Source organism: Dryobates pubescens, chromosome 38, assembly GCF_014839835.1.
Source record: "Dryobates pubescens isolate bDryPub1 chromosome 38, bDryPub1.pri, whole genome shotgun sequence".
NCBI lineage: Eukaryota > Metazoa > Chordata > Aves > Piciformes > Picidae > Dryobates > Dryobates pubescens.
The window spans coordinates 664,127-684,180 of NC_071649.1; the positions used below are offsets into that span (position 1 = coordinate 664,127).

Consider the following 20,054-nt stretch of genomic DNA (forward strand, 5'->3'; position numbering starts at 1 on the left):
CATCCAGCCCAAAACTCCCCTGGCACAGCTTGAGACTGTGTCCTCTTGTTCTGGTGCTGGCCGCCCAGGAGAAGAGACCAACTCCCACCTGGCTACAACCTCCCTTCAGGGAGTTGTAGACAGCAATAAGGTTTTCCCTGAGCCTCCTCTTCTCCAGGCTAAGCAACCCCAGCTCCCTCAGCCTCTCCTCACAGGGCTGTGCTCCAGACCCCTCCCCAGCTTTGTTGCCCTTCTCTGGACACCTTCCAGCAACTCAACATCTTTCCTAAAATGAGGGGCCCAGAACTGGAGACAGGACTCAAGGTGTGGCCTAATCAGTGCTGAGTACAGGGCATAATGATTTCCCTGCTCCTGCTGGCCACACTATTCCTGATCCAGGCCAGGATGCCATTGGCCTTCTTGGCCACCTGGGCACACTGCTGGCTTATGTTTGGCTGCTGTCAACCAGCACCCCCAGGTCCCTTTCTGCTTGGCTGCTCTCCAGCCACTCTGTCCCCAGCCTGTAGCACTGCATGGGGTTGTTGTGGCCAATGTGCAGAACCTGGCACTTAGATGTGTTAAATCTCATGCCTTTGGACTCTGTCCATCTGTCCAGCCTATCAAGGTCACTCTGCAGAACTCTCCTACCTTCTAACAGATCAACACCTGCAAACTTACTGATGGACTCAATGCCTTCGTCCCATTCATCAGTAAAGATATTGAATGGGTTCGTGCCCAGCACTGATCCCTGGGGACACCACTCGTGACTGGCTGCCAGCTGGATGCCTTGTAGTAGCTCTTTTTCCCCTAGATGAGTCTTAGAAATAATTTTTCCTCGCAAGAGATCAGCAAAGCAGCAATTTTTAGCAGAATGGTTTGCTAGGATCAGCGTTAAATGGTTTGGCTCCGTTTTGGTACTAAACCTGCTAAGCTTACTTGAGTGATAACCTCTGTGTAGCTGTCAGTTTCATGACTTTTCTGTCTTCATATGAGCCATGGCATACATGGGTGTGAAAGGTGAGTTTGTGTCCTTTCATTTTAGGAAGACCAAAAGTTGCACAGTGTGACTTCAAGCTGCCTCTGCGCTTAATTTGCTCTCCAGCTCAACCTTCCAAAGCAGTGAAACACAAGCTGACCATTGATATCAATAAACCTCCCATCAGCTTTCTCACCCTTTTCCCAGGTATGTTGTTAAATATGGCTATAACAGAAAATGTGTTAGGAGCTCCAACAGTGCTTCCTTCTGTGGAGTAATGCGTTGATGAGCATAGCTAATGTTAATCATAGCTCAGGTTGGAAGGGATCTCAGAGATCATCTACTCCAACCTCCCCACCACGGGCAGGGACACATCTCAATTAGACTCAGCTGATCAAGGCCTCATCCAGCCTGGCCTTCAACACACCCAGGAAGGAGGCAGCCACAGCCTCCCTGGGCAGCCAATTCCAGAGTCTCTCCACTCTTGTACTGAGGAACTTGTTTCTAGGATCCAATCTAACCCTGCTCTCAGCATCAAACCATTCTCCCTTGTCCTGTCTTTAGACACCCTTATGAAAAGTCCCTCTGCAGCCTTCCTGTGGGATCCCTTCAGGGACTGGAAGGCAGCTCTCAGGTCCAGCTCAGAGTCTTTTCTTCTTTAGTCCAATTATATAACAAAATGGTGGCACAATACTTGAAGAATAGTTGGTCTGGGATGATATATTACTCTGTGGTAAAACTGTCTGTTTCTCTACACAGTGGGCATGATACAGGTCTCCTTTTGTATGTCACCAGTTGTGTTGGTCATTCATTTAACAAAAAAGACAAGCAGGGCAATTCAGGAGAGACAAATGTATGGAAAGGGCACACTGGCTTTGGAGGAAGATTTGTGGAGTTCTTGAGCTGAGTGTATGTAGTAATTCCATTAGTCTCCTTGCACCAAAAAAAGCCATGAACTTAGTGATATTTTCTGAGCTGCAAACCTGAGCAAGGTTTTATATTCATGGGAATGTTAAAATAATATCAAGGAGGAATTAGGTGCCATTTAGGACTAGGAAAACAAGAGTGAAAGTGAGCACTAGGAAGTGTAATTCCGTAGGTATTTCTACTGTAATGATGTGCTCATGATTTGGAAGAGATAAAGGAGATAAAGGATTACTCTGTGGTACAATATAATGCCAACAAATGAGAACTGAGGAGGCATTAGACAAACTGTTTCCATCCTGCAAACCAGTATCGTATTACTGTGCACTGGCACACAGAGTGCTGGTTGTTGATATTAAATACAAATTAATTCCAATTGAAAAGTGTAGAGAAATGCTATGAACATTACCTAGGGATTTGAAGAGAATTGAAAGTGACTCATTTAGCTTCATAACAGGCAAAAAAATATATAAGGGGGGGAGTAAATGTTTTGTGGCTGTATCATGGCTCTAGATGATCACATCAGCACAAGAAGATAGGAATAAACAGGGCTTACAAAGTGATTGTGAGTAAGTTCAGTCTGGCAGAGATTAAGTTTCTGAACTTCAAAAGGCTCAGATTCTGGAACAGTTTCCTGAGAACTGTATGGGCCAACAACTTGAATGTGATGTTTTTAAGGTGGAGATTAATCTCTGTTTGAACCATTTCCATAGCACATTTGTCTGAGAGCGGTGAGGTAGGCACAGTTGGGTTTTCTGGTAGTGTAATTTGCTTCCCTTTGAGCATAAATATCCCTGCTCTTTCAAATGAGTGTGCTGTGTAATGCTGGGAAAAGAGAGACTGTTTTTCAGAGCTCTGCATTTTGGGGCTTTAATCACAAACTTCCTGTATGGTTAAGCAATAATAATGCTACCCTAGGGATGCATTGTTGAAAATACAACACCAAGCAGAAGCCAAATGTGTTCCATGAGGTGCTAAAATCTCCTGATTTCTGTTCATCCCACTTTCAGTGACAGGGGAATTAAAAAAGGTGCATAGTGCTCATGATCAGTTGAACTAACTTTGGGTTCTTGGTGTACACAAAACCAATCTCTCTTCTACTGCCTGTTTGCCCTTATTTTCAGGGGAAAGTTGGGAGAAGTGACATGGAGTAGTTTTGAAATGAGGACTCTCTAAAACTGAGCCTTTTAACCTGGTCTGATCCACTAAACAGGATGAAAAGGAAGGGGGGCATGCATGGACTTAACAGAGTAGCCAGTTTATAGTAATCTGTCCTGAAAGATGGAAAGACAATGTGCTTAAAACCTTTTCATGATCATTTCCTCTTAATTTTTGCATAAGTATCTATATTAAAGGTGTCTCTTGCATCCAGTAGAATGTGGTAGTCTGTGGGTTGTACAGCAATCACAATTCTTTGTAGATAATGCAGAGTCAACCTCTGAGAAATCTACCTCTAGCTTCCAGGCTGGGGAATAACGGGTAGCTCCGCTTCAACCTGTGAATGAAGGCAGGACAGAGCAAGCTACTGCTGTTGCTCTTTGCTTCTGAGGCCTCAGAAGGGGAGCAGTCTCAGTCAGGTTGCCTTCCCTAAATTGCTCATGCAGAGGTTGACCCTGAGATACTTGAATGTGTCCAGAGAAGAACAACAAGGCTGAACCACAGCCCTGTGAGGAGAGGCTGAGGGAGCTGGAGTTGTTTAGCCTGGAGAAGAGGAGGCTCAGGGGAGACCTTATTGCTCTCTACAACTCCCTGAAGGGAGGCTGTAGCCAGGTGAGGGTTGGTCTTTTCTCCCAGGCAATCACCAACAGAACATGAGATTGCAGTCTCAAACTGCACCAGGGAAAGTTTAGGCTGGAGGTGAGGAGAAAGTTCTTCCCAGAAAGAGAGATTTGCCATTGGAATGTGCTGCCCAGGGAGGTGGTGGAGTCACCATCCCTGGAGGTGTTCAAAAAGGGATTGGATGTGGCACTTGGAGCCATGGTTTAGTTGCCAGGAGGCGTTGGGTGATAGGTAATAGGTTGGACTTGATGATCTCTGAGGTCTTTTCCAACCTGGTTGATTCTATGATGTTTGTTGACCTGCTAGTGTGAGATTACAGAAAACTGAATTTAACTTTCTCTTGCAGACTTTGTTGATCCATCTGATGATGACCAGGCAAATGTTCTGGGATTTCAGTTTTTAGCTGGTTCAAAAACCACTCTTCTTGCTTCAAAAACATCACGTAAGTGCTGTTAGTATTAAAGAGGCCTAATCACCACTTCATCTATGTATGGTTTTCTTCTAGTTTTTTTAGCAATTTATTTTTTAAAGGAAATGATACTGTAATATTATTGTAATAATGCAAGACCCCTCTTTTCCTCAAAGATTTCAACACCTGTCTTTGAAAGCAGCCAGCTACTGGAATATTGCAAAGGAATTAAAAAGCAGTTTTCTAAGTCTCTACTAAATTTCAGTATCTTTGACCTTAATTTGGAATCAGATTGTACTTATTTGCTTCTGTATATTTAAGCAAATGCCTGTCTCTGTGTTTTGATGTCTGTATAACTTTGTAAGTATAGGCTTGCAGATACAGTGTCCTTCCTAGTATGTTTACAGAATGTGTGAACACTGGATCAAAGAATAGCTCAGGTTGGAAGAGACCTCAGGGATCATCTACTCCAACCACCCTTCCTTGGGCAGGGACGCCTCTCAACTAGACTTGGCTGCTTAAGGCCTCCTCTATCCTGGCCTTGAACACCCCTAGGGAGGAGGCAGCCACAACCTCCCTGGGCAGCCTATTCCAGTCTCACCACCCTCCTACTGAAGAACTGCTTCCTAAAATCCAGTCTAACCCTGCTCGCCTTCAGCTTCAAACCATTCCCCCTTGTCCTGTCTCTAGACACCCTCATGAAAACTCCCTCTGCAGCCTTCCTGGAGGATTCTTTCAGGTATTGGAAGGAAGCTCTAAGGCCCCCCCAGAGTCTTCTCCAGGCTGAACAACCCCAGTTCACTCAGCCTATCCTCACAGCAGAGGTGCTCCAGCCCTTCGATCATCTTTGTGGCCTCCTCTGGACTCAGTTCAACAGCTCTGTGTCCTTTTTATGGTGGGGACACCAGAACTGGAGACAGCATTGGAGGTGAGGGTCTCAGCAGAGTAGAGTCAAGGGGCAGAATTCCCTCTCTTGCCCTGCTAGCCACACTCCTCTTGGTGCAGCCTGTATGCAGTAGGTCTGCTGTTACCTGTTCCAGTGTCTCTTGTGTAGGGCAGTTTGTGATGAGTAGCCATGCTCCAACCACCAGTGAGTTTGGGCTCTGAAAAAAGACATTTTCTCTTCCTTTTGAAGAGTTTGTGGTCCTGCCCTGTACAACTCACTCTTGGCATGTGCATTGGAACCCAGTCAGTTCAGTTGTGTTTTGGCATTTGCCATGCCAGCAGAGCACAAGGTCTTCATTTAACAGAGGAAACTAAGGCACAGGAAAGCTGGAATACCTATTGCAGCCTGCAGAGAGCTCAGATGGAACACTCTGCGAATGCTTTGACAACTGTTTAGGGTGAGGAATCAGGATCTAGTTTGTTGATGTGATATTCTTTTGACACACAAATAATCTGCCTCACTGTTTGAAAAAGTCAGTATTCCTGATGTGTTATATAAATACTGGTGGTGTCAGCTCTGAGATAATGCTAAATACCCTCTCCAATGCAATCAAATGTGCTAAACCCAGAAACCATCTGGAGAGTCGCTTTCATTGTACCAACAATCACTTTGTGATCCATGGATACTGATTTGTGCATGCATTATTTGCATGCTGGTTTTTTGTTTGTTTAAATAGAGGCACTTGTACAATTTTATCTAAGCATGCAATGACAGACTCTATAGATCCTTTCAATCCTTTGGATTTGAAATATTATTTTTCTGGGCTACAATTGAAATCTTTGTTTTGTATACCTGCTGAATTGGATGCTGGTCAAGAGATATTTTTGTGTCTATATAGAATCACAGAATTGTCAGGGTTGGAAGGGACCTCAAAGATCAGCCAGTTCCAGCCTCCCTGCCACAGGCAGGGACACCTCACACTACATCAGGTTGCTCGCAGCCACATCCACCCTGGCCTTCAAAACCTCCAGGGATGAGGCTTCCACCACCTCCCTGGGCAACCTGTGCCAGTGTCTCACCTCCCTCCTGGGGAAGAACTTCTTCCTAACATCCAACCTGAATCTACCCTGAATCTAGTTTTTTTTTCCATTCCCCCCAGTCCTATCACTCCCTGACACCCTCCAAAGTCCCTCCCCAGCTTTCTTGTAGCCCCCTTCAGACACTGGAAGGCCACAGTTAGGTCTCCTCGGAGCCTTCTCTTCTCCAGACTGAACATCCCCAACTCCCTCAGTCTGTCCTCATAGGAGAGTTGCTCCATTTTAGTTTCTAGTGAGGCTGTAACTTTCAATTCCTCCACCCCAAGCCCTCAAGCTTCTCCTCTCAGGTTTGTTTATTCATGAGCTAGGAATGATGCTTGCAGCCTTACTCTAAACTTTCCCACGCTGCTTTGCTTGTGAAGTTCACTTCACCAAGGAGATTCAACATATCTCAGTCTCTTGGTGTGAACACTCATTTCTTGTCTGGGAATTACTGCTTCATAAAACAGATGAGGTTTTGGATGCCACCTATGTGAGCAGCCTGTTTCCAACATCCACTTCATGTGTTGGATTGGTGTGGTTAAGCAAACCAACTCCCCCTGTTTAAGTAAAACTGGTTTGGTTTTTAAAAGTGTGAAAGGTTTGGTAAGTGTAGTTCAGGATATGTTTAGGAACAGTGACTATCCCTAAAAAAAGAAATTTGTTTGGTAGAGTTTCATAGAGCTAAAGTGGTTGTGCTCTGGGGGGACCTTAGAGCTGCCTTCCAATACCTGAAGGGATCCTACAGGAAGGCTGCAGAGGGACTGATTATTATGGCATCTGGAGACAGGACAAAGGGGAACGGTTTGGAGCTGAGGGAGAGTAGAGACTGGAGGTTAGGAAGAAGTTCCTGGGTACAAGGGTGGTGAGACTTAGGAATAGATTGCCCAGGAGCTTCTGGCTGCCTCCTCCCTGGGGTGTTCAAGGTCAAGTTGGGTGAGGCCTTGAGCAGCTAAGTCTAGTTGAGAGGTGTCCCTGCCCGTGGTGGGGAGGTTGGAGTAGATGATCTCTGAGGTCCCTTCAAACCTGAGCCAGTCTATGATCATAGCAACATTTTTGTTTTAGTAGTTGTTTTTTTCCAAATAAGCACTTTCAAACAACAATTACATATTTCTTTTCATTGCCCATCCATCGATCTCCTATTCAAAAGGAGAGACAGAAATGCCGCTACACAGAAAAAGAGTTGCTGGGGTTTGATACAGAATAGTTCTCCCTTTTTTTTTCCTTTGCCCTGGTTGAGGAGGTTCACAGTAAATCAGATTAACCAGAGTTCTTTGGAACTTGAATGTACTCATTTAAAATTTTCCTCAACATTAGTAATTCAAGAGTGTTTGACAGTCCAGCTGGCATCCTTCCCAGGGTATGCATTTCACTGAAGAGGGAATGACAAATTTTGTTTACAGTGTAACAGGAAAGAAGAAAGTTTTATTTAAAAACATGCCTGTTAAAGAAAAGCACACCATCTGCTAAAGATAACATTCAACCTAATATCCATTTTTAAAACACTCACAATGTAATGGCTGGACTTGGATGTATCATCATGCTTTGCCTTAAGTGATTTTTCCTTGAGGGAAATTAGCTCAGATGTTTTGAGGCGGGCTCCACAGTCATTCCATTTATAACTGACATATCTAATACATTAATGGCTTACAATGGGTAGGGCTAATTTCCTCCAAAATGCACATTTGCTTTCCATACATTGTTTGTTGGTCAATACAAACACAATCTAATTTTACCATGGCCTGAGTGGAGGAGCATTGCAGCCATTTGCTTTACATGATCTTCCAGCTCTCAGAAAAGATGGATTAGATTCAGAAATCATAAGAAACTGAGGATCTTTAGAGTATGTGTTCAGTGCAACTCTTCCACAGTTTAGGAAAGATGTTGAGTTGCTGGAAGGTGTCCAGAGAAGGACAACAAGGCTGGGGAGGGGTCTGGAGCACAGCCCTGTGAGGAGAGGCTGAGGGTGCTGGGGGTGTTTAGTCTGGAGAAGAGGAGGCTCAGGGGAGACCTTGTTGCTGTCCACAACTACCTGAAGGGAGGTTGTAGCCAGGTGGGGGCTGGTCTCTTCCCCCAGGCAGCCACCAACAGAACAAGAGGACACAGTCTCAAGCTGTGCCAGGGGAGGTTCAGGCTGGATGTTAGGAAGAAATTCTTCATAGAAAGAGAGATTGGCCATTGGAATGTGCTGCCCAGGGAGGTGTTGGAGTCCCCATCCCTGGAGGTGTTTAAAAAGAGCCTGAATGAGGCACTTGGTGCCATGGTTTAGTTGCTTAGATGGTGTTGGTTGATAGCTTGGACTCGATGATCTCAAAGGTCTTTTCCAACCTGGTTAATTCTATTCTAAAAGCTCACTAAGGTTGTATTATGGCAGACAGTTGCAGGCAGCCTGTTACGACTTCTTACCCAGTAATTCTCTTGTTTCCTTGTTCTGGTAGTTCTTCTTGAACAGGCCCTTATACTGGAGTAAGTAGTCATCTAGCAATAAATACTTTTATTTTGTGCTTCAGAATTGCCTGTTAAATACTTTCTTTTAGCCTAACATAAATATCTGAGGGCTGGGTGTCAAGAGGGAGGGGATAGCCCCTGCTCAGTTGCACCCTATGAAAGGACAGGGGGCAGTGGATATAAACTACAGCACAGGACGTTTAACCTCAACATGAGGAGGAACTGTTTTTACTGTAAGGATCACAGAGCACTGGAGCAGGCTGCCCAGAGAGGTTGTGGAGTCTCCTTCTCTTGCAACTTTCCAGCCCTGTCTGGATGCGTTTCTGTGAGACCTGTGCTGGATTCTATGGTCCTGCTGCAGCAGGGGGGTTGGACTTGATGATCTCCAGAGGTCCCTAACATCCTGTGAACTTTAGGAGTGATCCCAATAATACACAAGTATTTCTTTAACACTGATAAGCGTGTCTCCCTCACAGAAGTCTCATAGACTTTGGCTACAGTGAGCAAGTTAAATTGTGTTCTCCAAACTGTGTTGTGCAGTGAATGCGTGTGGCTTACACATGTTTATTGGTCTTGTACTCATTCTTGTCTTGTAAGAGCGATACAGAATCCAGAGTGATCACTTAGAAGACCTTTGGCTGATAACAAAAGAGCTCACACATCGTCTGGAAGAACATTTCAAGAAGCAAAACTGCAAAGACTTTGCCTGTACCTTTTCTGGCTCAATTCCCCTGCAAGAGTATTTTGAACTGATCGATCAACATTTTGAGGTATGTAAAGAAATAGGTCAATGGGTAACATTCTGCTAGCTTAAAAATTGGTTGTGTGTTAGAATGCTGATTAGTAAGATTTTAGCTATTTGGCTTTTGGCTTTCAGAAAAGAGGAAGAAGCATAGAATCATAGAATTGTTAGGGTTGGAAGGGACCTCAAGGATCATCTAGTTCCACACTTGATCAGGTTGCTCAGAGCCACATCCATCCTGGCCTTAAAAACCTCCAGGCATGAAGCTTCCACCATCTCCCTCCACCATCTCCCGTAGTTCAGCTGCCTTGTAGAAACAGTGAATGAAAATCTATGCACTCCTTACCCCCCCAACCTTTCCCATTAAGGAAGATAATAGCTACTTGAAAATTGCTGTTAAACAGATGTCATGGGCAAAACAAGAACCATATGCAACAGTGAGAAATACTATTGGATATTCTTCCAGACTGCTAAATTTTTTGTCAGGTTGAGTTTTGGTTTCAGTGATAGTTAGTGGAAATGCTAATGAGCTTCCCAAGGAGTGTAAAACATGCAAGTGATGCGTGTGGCATTGTTTGAATAAGGCACACTCTCCCAAAAATGTTACTACTATTCTCCCAATTAATTTGGAATGTGCACATATATCACAGAATCAGCCAGGTTGTAAGAGACCTCCAAGATTATCAAGTCCAACCTATCACCCAATCCTATCTAATCAACTAGACCATGTCACTAAGTGCCTCATCCAGGCTTTTCTTAAACACCTCCAGGGACACTGACCCCACCACCTCCCTGAGCAGCACATTCCAATGGGCAATCTCTCTTTCTGTGAAGAACTTTCTAAGATCAAACATAAACTTCCCCTTGCACAGCTTGAGACTGTCTCCTCTTGTTCTGGTGCTGGTTGCCTGAGAGAAGAGACCAGCCCCTACCTGGCTACAACCTCCCTTCAGGGAGTTGTAGAGAGCAAGAAGGTCTCCCCTGAGTCTTCTCTTCTCCAGGCGAAGCAACCCCAGCTCCCTCAGCCTTTCCTCACAGGGCTGTGCTCCAGACCCCTCCCCAGCTTTGTTGCCCTTCTCTGGACACATTCCAGCAACTCAACACCTGGGACCCTTCACCTGAATTCTTGACCCCCCTTGACTTGCAGCTCCGGCTGAACGCTGAGAAATTTCAGGAGCTGCTCTCTGAAAGGGCTGTGCAGTTTCGAGCCATCGAGCGGCGACTGCTGACACGCTTCAAAGACAAAACTCCTGCTCCTCTTCAGCATCTGGATACCTTGCTGGAAGGGACATTCAGAGAGGTCAGTACAGCATGGTTATCAGCCTAACTTTGCTTTCTGTTGTTGGTAAAACTTAGCTTAAAGCACATAAGCCATGTTTTCCTGGTTGCATTTGCCATCTGAGAGACCAGGAAGCAGTAATTTGTTTAACCTAATGTTGCCTTTAACTTTCCAGATGATTTGCAACAGTTTTATTTAATCTGTGACCACAAAATCTTTACTCTTGGGTCACACCAGCTTGACAGCACATCATTCTTTCCTAACTGATGTTGATATTGTAAATATTTTATACTTCATGCAAAAATATTTTATAGTTCATAGCTTGTGTAAATATTTTACGGGACACTGTAAACTGATGGAATGGTTTGGCCGGTGTAGCATTCACAACAAAAGGTTCTGGGGCTGACCATGGCCTTCCTCATGGGGGCTTTATGTTCTGATCTTTCTTGGAATATGATAGCTGCAGAAGAGCAGTGTTCAAAAAAAGCAGTTCCTTCCTTAACCAGCTCCATAGTGCAAGTACACAAGCAATAAAAGAATTTTCTGCCTTTTTTCCGCCTCCCTGCTATAGCCCTCTATTGCTTTAGCATAGAATCACAGAATTGTTAGGGTTGGAAGGGACCTCAACCCCCCTGTTCCAACCTCCCTGCCATGGGCAGGGACACCTCACAGTACAGCAGGTTGCCCAGAGCCGCATCCAGCCTGCCCTTCAAAACCTCCAGGGATGAGGCTTCCACCACCTCCCTGGGCAACCTGTGCCAGTGTCTCACCACCCTCATGGGGAAGAACTTCTTCCTAACATCCAATCTGAATCTACCCATTTCCACTTTTGCTCCATTCCCCCAGTCCTGTCACTTCCTGACACCCTAAAAAGTCACTCCACAGCCTTCTTGTACCCCCCCTCAGATACTGGAAGGACACAATATGGTCTCCTCAGAGCCTTCTCTTCTCCACATTGAACAGCCCCAACTCCCTCAGTCTGTTTGCATAGGAGAGCAGCTCCAGCCCTCTGCTCATCCTTGTGGCCCTTCTCTGGACACCTTCCAGCACCTCCAGATCCTTCCTGTAATAGAGGCTCCAGAACTGGACACAGTGCTCCAGGTGGGGTCTCACCAGAGCGGAGAGGGAGAATCACCTCCCTGACCCTGCTTCCTTCTCTGGACACCTCCCATATTATCTTCTATCATATTATCTTCTATCTTTTATATATATATAGAGAGAGAGAGTCCAGTATCTGCAAGGGGGCCTACAAGAAGGCTGGGGAGGGACTTCTCAGGATCTCAGGCAGTGATAGGACTAGGGGGAATGGAATGAAGCTGGAGGTGGGGAGATTCAGGCTGGATGTGAGGAGGAAGTTCTTCCCCGTGAGAGTGGTGAAGCCCTGGAATGGGTTGTCCAGGGAGGTGGTTGAGGCCCTGTCCCTGGAGGTGTTTAAGATCAGGCTGGATGTGGCTCTGGCCAACCTGATCTAGTGTGGGGTGTCCCTGCCCACGGCAGGGGGGCTGGAACTAGATGCTCCTTGTGGTCCCTTCCAACCCTGACTGATACTATAATAATCTGAATCTATTCCTACTTTTTTTCCCTTTCCCCTCATCCCATTATTACCTGACCCCCATAACCCTTCTGTCATGGTGCTAAGGAGTCACTTTGTGTGTTTTGTGCTTTTTTGGTTCAGATGATCTGATTTTACTTTCTTAGTAGAAGGACACAAGCAATAAAAGAATCTTCTGGGTTTTTTTCCCCTAATATCCATTCTGAATCTACCCATTTCTACTTGTTTTGTCATTCCCCTTAGTCCTATCATACTTGACACCCAGAACCCTTCTTTCATGGTGCTAAGAACTCGCTTTGTGTGTTTTGTCCTTTTTTTGTTTGGATGATCTGATTTTACTTTCTTAGTAGAAGTACACAAGCAATAAAAGAATCTGTTGTCTTTGTTTTACCCCCTGCTATAGCCCTCTATTGCTTTAGCATCACTCTTCTTTCATGGTGCTAGGAAGTAATTTTGTGTGTTTTGTGGTGGTTGGTTTTTGTTTGGTTGAAGGATCTGATTTTACTTTGTAGCACACTGTGTTAGAGAAGCTTAGTCATAATTAGATTGCTTGCTGGAAAAAAGGCTTAACCTTTATGTGCTGTTTTATGTCACAACAATGAAAGTGAAAGCACGTAAGGAAATTTTTTTTTCCTTACAGTTTGCTCTGAGAAAACATTTCTCTGAACTGGAGAAAACTGTCTCTCCTTGGGAGTCAGATTTGCCTTCATTTCAGTCTTTACTGTGAATGAGTTAAACCATGAGTTGGTTTAAGATTGAAAGTTTGAGAGTGGGGCTTTCTGGTTACTTTAAGAAATGCTTGATAGCATTGTGATCGATGGGAGATTCTGGTGTGACTAAGTAAGCCCTAAAGATAACCAGAAGTGGGTCTCTGGAGCCTGCTTTTGCTGTGCAGAATTGCTGCCTTCAGACTTAAAAGCAACTGGGATGTGCTTGATGGTTTTCTTACACAGCTGAATTGAAAGATGAGTTCTGAGAGTATGTCAGAAAGCAGGGAGTTGAAACAGATGCATCTTGCACAAGCTTATTGTGTTCCTTCAAACCAAAATTGGCAGGGTGCTTCTCTTAACAGTTCCTGTTGCAAGCTTTGGTAATTAGAATTAGTGTAGTTGAAAGGAGAGTGTGGAAAAAGACTTCTTTCCAGAGAACAGCTGCTTACTTCCCCCCCACCCCTGTCATATTAGTCAAAATTTTGGTTTAGGGAAGCTCACTTCCCTTGGGTGGTGGATTCCCATTGTCATTTTCTTTTGTTGCAAGGGGATTCATTCACATGAACAAATGTTGCTGCTGTTAGTGCAAACACAAGTGTGGTAAACCATAAATACCTCACTGCTGCTTAGGTTGCTCTGCAAGTGAGAGCTGTGCTAGGATTTGACACTGTCCCTTTGCTTTGTGGGTAAAAGGAAAGTGCTTGATGGGGCATTGCCTCGATTAGAAAAGACCTTGTTTTATTTAATTTGGTATCATCTTCTGCCTTTATTTGAGTAAATGTATCTAATGCAAATAGCTGAAGGATTCAAAATATGGTACATATGCTTTCAGTAAAGGAATAATGAGGCTGGCTAAATATCAACAATCTCACTCTGAAAATCCATGGAAAGATGTAGCCTGTATGACACTGGAATGCATGCAGTTGTGTTTTTGAGAGTAATGCTTTTCAGAAGAGCTCTTCACACAAGTTGTGTCCATTTTTGGAAAGCTGTCTGTTTTGAGCACTGTGGTTGTGCTTAGTAATACTCCTAATGCAGAATGCATTCCGTGGAGAATAATGATCCATACCCCAGGGACTCTTGGGTGGAATGACTTACTTGCTTCAGTGGTCTTTGGACTGAGCTCTGAAGAAGTGATGTAGAAGTTTGGGGGGGTGTTGTAATAAAGTAGGTATGATAAATACCACAATAAAATACTCAGAAAATATATTGGGTTTTATTCTCTTACCATTGTCTGAGAATCTCATGTCCTCTATAATGTAAAATATGTCTGCAATATGTTTGCATTGTTTAATCTCTTCATTTTTCACCAAAGCAACTGTTGTGTATGAAGAATTTTGTTGTTCCTTACTTTGGGTTTTGCATTCAGAAGGAAAAGACTTATGTTTTGGTTTTACAGTGTGCTCCAAGCCTTTTCATCTAGAATCATAAAATCATAGAATTGTTAGGGTTGGAAGAGACCTCAAGGATCAGCCAGTTCCAACATCCCTGCCATGGGCAGGGACACCTCACACTAGATCAGAACAAGAAGAAATTTCCAGTTAGCACAACTGTGTGATTTTATTCTTCTTTATTATTCAAGGACCTGGGCTTTATGAGTTACATTCTTAGCAGGATAACTATTCTAGCATAGGGTTTTTGAAATTGAAGCTATAATGGTATAATCTTTCCAAATCTACAAGCATCTGAAGGTGCCTCTTACTGCTTCCCTTATTTCAGAACAGTTGCAGCTTTGAGTGAGCAGCCCTTTGATTGCAAATCGAATAACATTGAATGTTCAACTGATGTAGTTTCATTGCCTAGCTGTGATACATGGTTACTGTAAACTCATTCCCTAGAGTTTCTTTGCCCACCTGCAGGTTGTTATTAATTGCTGAACTGAGTTGAGTTTTAGAAAACAAGTGGATTGTAAATGTTCAGATTTTCAGCTTTCAAGTGAGGCTTATGTATGTGTGGTGTGTGGATGTACAACCTGTGTCAAACCTTTAGTTGCCAAACCAGAGAAAATGAATCAAGCTGCATTGGATTTCTTCTGGTAATAACAAAAGCATTTTTATTTTTGAGCTAGATTTTTGTATTAATCTTTGTACATGACCAGCAAGGCAGGATCTGTTTAGTGCTACAATTAAACTACTAATGGAACAACAGGTACAAGCTGGAACGCAGGAGATTCCACCTCAACATGAGGAGACACTTCTGTGTGGTCAGGGTGCTGGAGCACTGGAACAGGCTGCCCAGAGAGATTGTGGAGTCTCCTTCTCTGGAGACTTTCAATACCTGCCTGGATGCCTTCCTGTGCAACATGCCCTAGGTGAACCTGCTCTGGCAGGGGGGTTGAACTCTATGATCTCTGGAGGTCCCTTCCAACCCCTAACATTCTGTGACTCATCTCACCCTGTAAAACCACTAACTTTTTTGTGCTTTCTGATCTGCCATCTCAACTCCAACCCATGACCCCAGCATGCTCCTCAGCACACCCTAGTGTGGCAGTAGCCACCTAACCATACAAGACACACGGCATCCTCTGTCTTAAAAGAAATGCTGATAGTGTCTCTCCACTCTCAGTCTGCTACTTAAAAATATTATATAGAGGAACTTAATTTCTGGATCTTCGTGCCACTGTAAAATGCTGCATGGTCATTGGACAGGACGGTTGCTAGGAATGAACTGACAGAACAAGTCTAATGTAAGTGGTGAGCACAGCTGCATGACTAGACATCCAGGCTTAATAACTGCTGCATCTGCAGCAGTGGCTCTTTATTTTTCATTGGGGATGTTTTAATTTTTCTTTCTTTAAGGTACTTCATAAATTTGTGAGCATGTTGCCAGGACCTAACACACTTACCTAAGCAGAGCTACTAGAACTAATTGATGCTACACATTTATTCCCTTTATTTTCTCTCAATTCAGCTGTTCTGCCATGGCCACCTCATTAATATTACTGCTGAATAACTTGTCTCTCAGAAATACTTGGCAGCAAGCAGCAATCAAGTGCCATTCAAGACAATTTTCAGGTCTTGCTCTGTAAACAACTGGAAGCTGTCCAATTCATTCTGCTGCCTTTAGTACATGGTTTTTATTTGTCTGCCCAATTCATTCTGCTGCCTTTAGTACATGGTTTTTATTTATCTTGGCTGGTCTTGGTCTTGCATCTTGAGTTCTGCATATGAATTGCAGCTTGAAGAGGTTCATGTGTTTTAAGAATTTTTCACTTAAACTCTGCTTGAAATGAGGGAAGAAGTATTCAAGTGGTCTTTCAGATTTCAAGAGGTGCTCAGAGGTTACTGTTAACAAGAAATGGGAACAATCACAATTCCTGCACTTTTCTTTCAGTGTAATCTCCCCTTAGCTGTTCTCTCTTCAGCATTCCTAGGTTGCTGATCTTGTTCATACAGCTGTCAGGACTGGGAAGGAAGTGTAGCATTTCACCATGAGTCTGTTAGAAGTGGTCACCAAACATGATTGCTTCTCATTAAAGATGAAGCAAGCAGTTCCATCAGGAGGATCCAATTTGATTCTCTGCATGGCAGGAAGCTGTGTGAGAATTTGTTCTCAGTTGCAGGCAAAGCTTTGTCTGCATGTGAGGGTAGCTCTGAGGTCTGCCATCTGATCTGCCCCTCACATATGTTAGTTGAGGATCTTGATCATTCAGTGGAGAAACAGTGGAAACAGTGGAATTTTGCAAAGGGTTTGGAAGTCAAATGTCTCTAAATGAATGCACTAGTTCTTTTAATTCATACTGTCACAGGAGTTGCCCTTCCTCTTTCATATGACAGTTTTGAAGAAAGATGCATCTAATACTCTGAGAACTTTATGTACTTCATCACACAACTGTTTCTTTATAGCCTAATTTAAAGAGAATTTTCAACTATTTCATGGGTTTGAGATGGAATTTGAGCAATTGTGCTGTGAATTAATGCCAGCTGCTAAAACATAGGACTGGACCACAGCTTTATGCCACAGCACCAGCTTGGTATTTAGATGTCCTTATGTTTGTTCTTTGTTTACTTTTCTTCCAACTGGTTTGATCCTTTTGGAGCCCTTCAAGCCCATGTTATTTTCAGTGACACTGAGTAGCTGCCCCACCCAACAGGATCTATTCTAGTCTTGAAAACTTCCATTTAAATGAAATCTAAAGCAAACTTTCCAGCATTCTTTTTCACAAAGAAAGAAAAAAGAATCATTTAGAGGAACACCTGATTAAATCACATAGGATCTTTATTTAAGTGTACTCTAAAATAACACACACAGGATATTCAGCTAATGGAATCATAGAATCAACCAGGTTGTAAGAGACCTCCAAGATCATCCAGTCCAACCTATCACCCAGCCCTATCCAATAGTAGACCATGGCACTATGTGCCTCATCCAGGCTTATCTTGAAGACTTCCAGGGACAGTGACTTCACCACCTCCCTGGGCAGCCTATTCCAATGGCAAATCACTGTGAAGAACTTCTTCCTCATATCCAGCCTGAACCTCCCCTGGCACATCTTGAGACTGTGTCCCCACGTTCCTGATTGCCTGGGAGAACAGACTGATGCCTACCTGGCTACAGCCTCCCTTCAGGTGGTTGTAGACTGCAATGAGGTCTCCCCTGAGCCTCCTCTTCTGCAGGCTAAACATGTTAAACATGTTAGCTAAATGGTTTTCTGAGAAAAGCATCCCAAAAGAGAAAGCTATGATACAATAAACTTTCAGAGTTGCATGGTGCAAAACCAAAGCTTTTGTCTCTCCAGACATAATTTAGGAGGCCAGGAGAAGTGCACTGAACTCGGGTGTTTCTTGATGCTTCAGCAGAATGTGCAATTAATTGGGATGTTGGAAAGAACTTAAAAGAGCTTAGTTAGAATCCCTTGGAGTACATCTCACTTAACAGACAGTTGGGAGGGATTTCTCGCTCCAGTGCTGCTGATGTTACATCTCTCTTTGTTTCTGGTTTGTGACCAAGCGAGAGTGTCGAAACTTTGGCAAGCAGTGTTTTGAGTATTACAGGACTGCGTGCCAGGGCTTTTCCATTCCATGGTATAAAAAAAGAGTGAGGATGTAAATCCTTATCATGGTTCTGAATTGTATCTTCTGAATCATACCATTTCCTCTCTGAACTTCTGGCCCTTCAAATGAAAGCCAGTGTTTTAGTTAACACTTAACAAAGACCTAAACATAAGCATTTTTTTTTTTCCTTTCTTGTGTGAGATTTTTGATCACTTTTCAGAATAGATCCTTCACTAATTTAAGCCACCATTGCTCTAAGGAGCTTGGTTGGAAGAGTCATAGAATCAATAAGGTTGGAAAAGACCTCAGACATCATCAAATCCAACCCATCACCCAACACCACATGACTAAGTAAACCGGGGCTTCAAGTGCCCCATCCAATCCCCTCTTGAACACCTCCAGGGATGGTGACTCCACCACCTCCCTGGGCAGCACTTTCCAATGGCCAATTACTCTTTCTGAGGAGAACTTTCTCCTCACCTCCAGCCTAAACCTCCCCTGGCACAGCCTGAAACTGGGGTTCTGGCCCACTGGAGATTCAGGCTGGATGTTAGGAAATAGTTCTTCACTGAAAAGGTTCTCAAGCGTTGGGATGGTCTGCCCAGGGCAGGGGTGGAGTCACCACCCCTGGGGGTGTTGAAGCAGCTGTGACCCTGGTGACTGGGGACTTGGTTCCCTTCAGAGCTGCATGACCTTGGAGGTCTCTTCCAGTCAGGTATATTCTGTGATGCCAGGAAGCCAATACCTAGCAGATTAGAGAAAAAAACCTTTTCATTTCTCTCTTTAGCTCATGTCCATCTATGAATTTAAGAAGCTAGGCTCTTTACTTCTGGGACCTACTACGTGGGTGTGACATGAAGGTATGGACATTGCAATTGTTAAAGGAAACATAAGTTTCTTATCTTCTGTTCCTTCCTTGCAGTATTTTAATACTTGCAATGTGTGGAGCACTTCGATCGCTGGTGGTTTGTGGTCAGTGGCAAATAGAACTCATTCTGTTCTATTCACTAGAACACATGGAATGTCATTAAAGGTCCATTAAATCTTTGTTCAAGCCCCTTAACTCCTCTGCTTGCTTATTAAGCTGTTGATAAAAATCTCAGAAGTTATCACTGATGATTGAGTATTCCCTCTAGAGTCACACTTCTGACACACTTGGCCTCAGGAACTTGACATTTTGGGAATGATTCATGACTTGATTAGTAAGGACTTTTACCTCAAAGCAGAACCATTAGGGTTTATCATGCATGACTCAAAGGCTATATATCACACCCGCTCCTGTAAGAGTAATTTTCCCCAGATAAAGTCAGTGAGAACTACACCCATAGTATAAATTAGCTCTTTTTGACTTGAATAAATATGCTGTTCTTTGGAGGAGTTATATTTAACTTCTCTTGTTTTATTGCTGTTTCTGCTGAATGTAGGTGGGTTTTTTTTTCATAGCCACTAAAAGTAGCTTATTGGCTATCACATGTAATTAAAATTCTGTATTTTACTAGTGTTCCAATAGTGTTATATTTCTGTTTCCTTAAGACTTATTTAGCTTTAACAGTGGAATACTTGCAATGTCATCAAAGCCCCCTTTTTTTCTTTATTAGAAGATGTATTCCAAAAAAGTCTGAGGCAGTTAGCTGTGCTTGGGAAGTCCCTGTTAGGACTGCTGGCACAGCTCCTCCTGCATTTTGGGCTGTGGTAGCAATTACTTGCTGTAGTGTGGGACAGCCTTCACTTCAGGACAGCCAGTTTGTGGCAGAAGTCGATAAAATTGCTCCTATCTCCTGTAAGTTGTGTTTTGTTTTGTTTTAGTTAGAGCATATAAATGCTGGAAACAATCCAGCTATCACAAGACAAAGAGGAAGTACAATGTCCCTGTGTGTGTAGCTGCAGGACAAAGCATCTCAGCCGAGGTCTGCTGGACTGCATTCTGACTGCTCTGTATCATACAAGCCTACCTACTGCCTTGCTCCCCTTCAACCTGTGAACAGCCATGTCTGAACACCTACAGCACTCTTCACATCCATAAAGCACCAGAGGTGTGATTTTATTATTTCCCCCTCCCCATCCTAACTGTGAGTCTTGCTTTAGAGCTGTTACACCAACAGAGGATTCCTCAAACTATCAATCAGTCCTTGGGGATGTGGGCGTTTTACCCCCTGGTGTATAAAGGCAGTGGTAGGCAGTGATTTATGCCACTCCTGTGATGTAAAAGTGCTTTGCCACTTCTTGTCTCGTTAGCAGGGGGGGGAAATTCTTCTGCAGGGGTAGGTCTGGAGTCCTCAGCCTGGCATGAGCTCACCAGG

General features: G+C 43.7%; 1 protein-coding gene across 1 annotated transcript in view; it reads left to right on the forward strand.

Annotated features, from left to right (window-relative positions):
• The window catches only part of BBS9 (Bardet-Biedl syndrome 9), a 290,732-nt gene that overhangs the window by 62,645 nt on the left and 208,033 nt on the right, over nt 1-20,054 (forward strand). The window contains exons 16-19 of the mRNA XM_054177165.1: nt 1,022-1,162; nt 4,005-4,100; nt 9,075-9,247; nt 10,367-10,519. Of these exons, the coding sequence (XP_054033140.1) occupies nt 1,022-1,162; nt 4,005-4,100; nt 9,075-9,247; nt 10,367-10,519 (563 nt within the window). The remainder of the gene's footprint in view (nt 1-1,021; nt 1,163-4,004; nt 4,101-9,074; nt 9,248-10,366; nt 10,520-20,054) is intronic.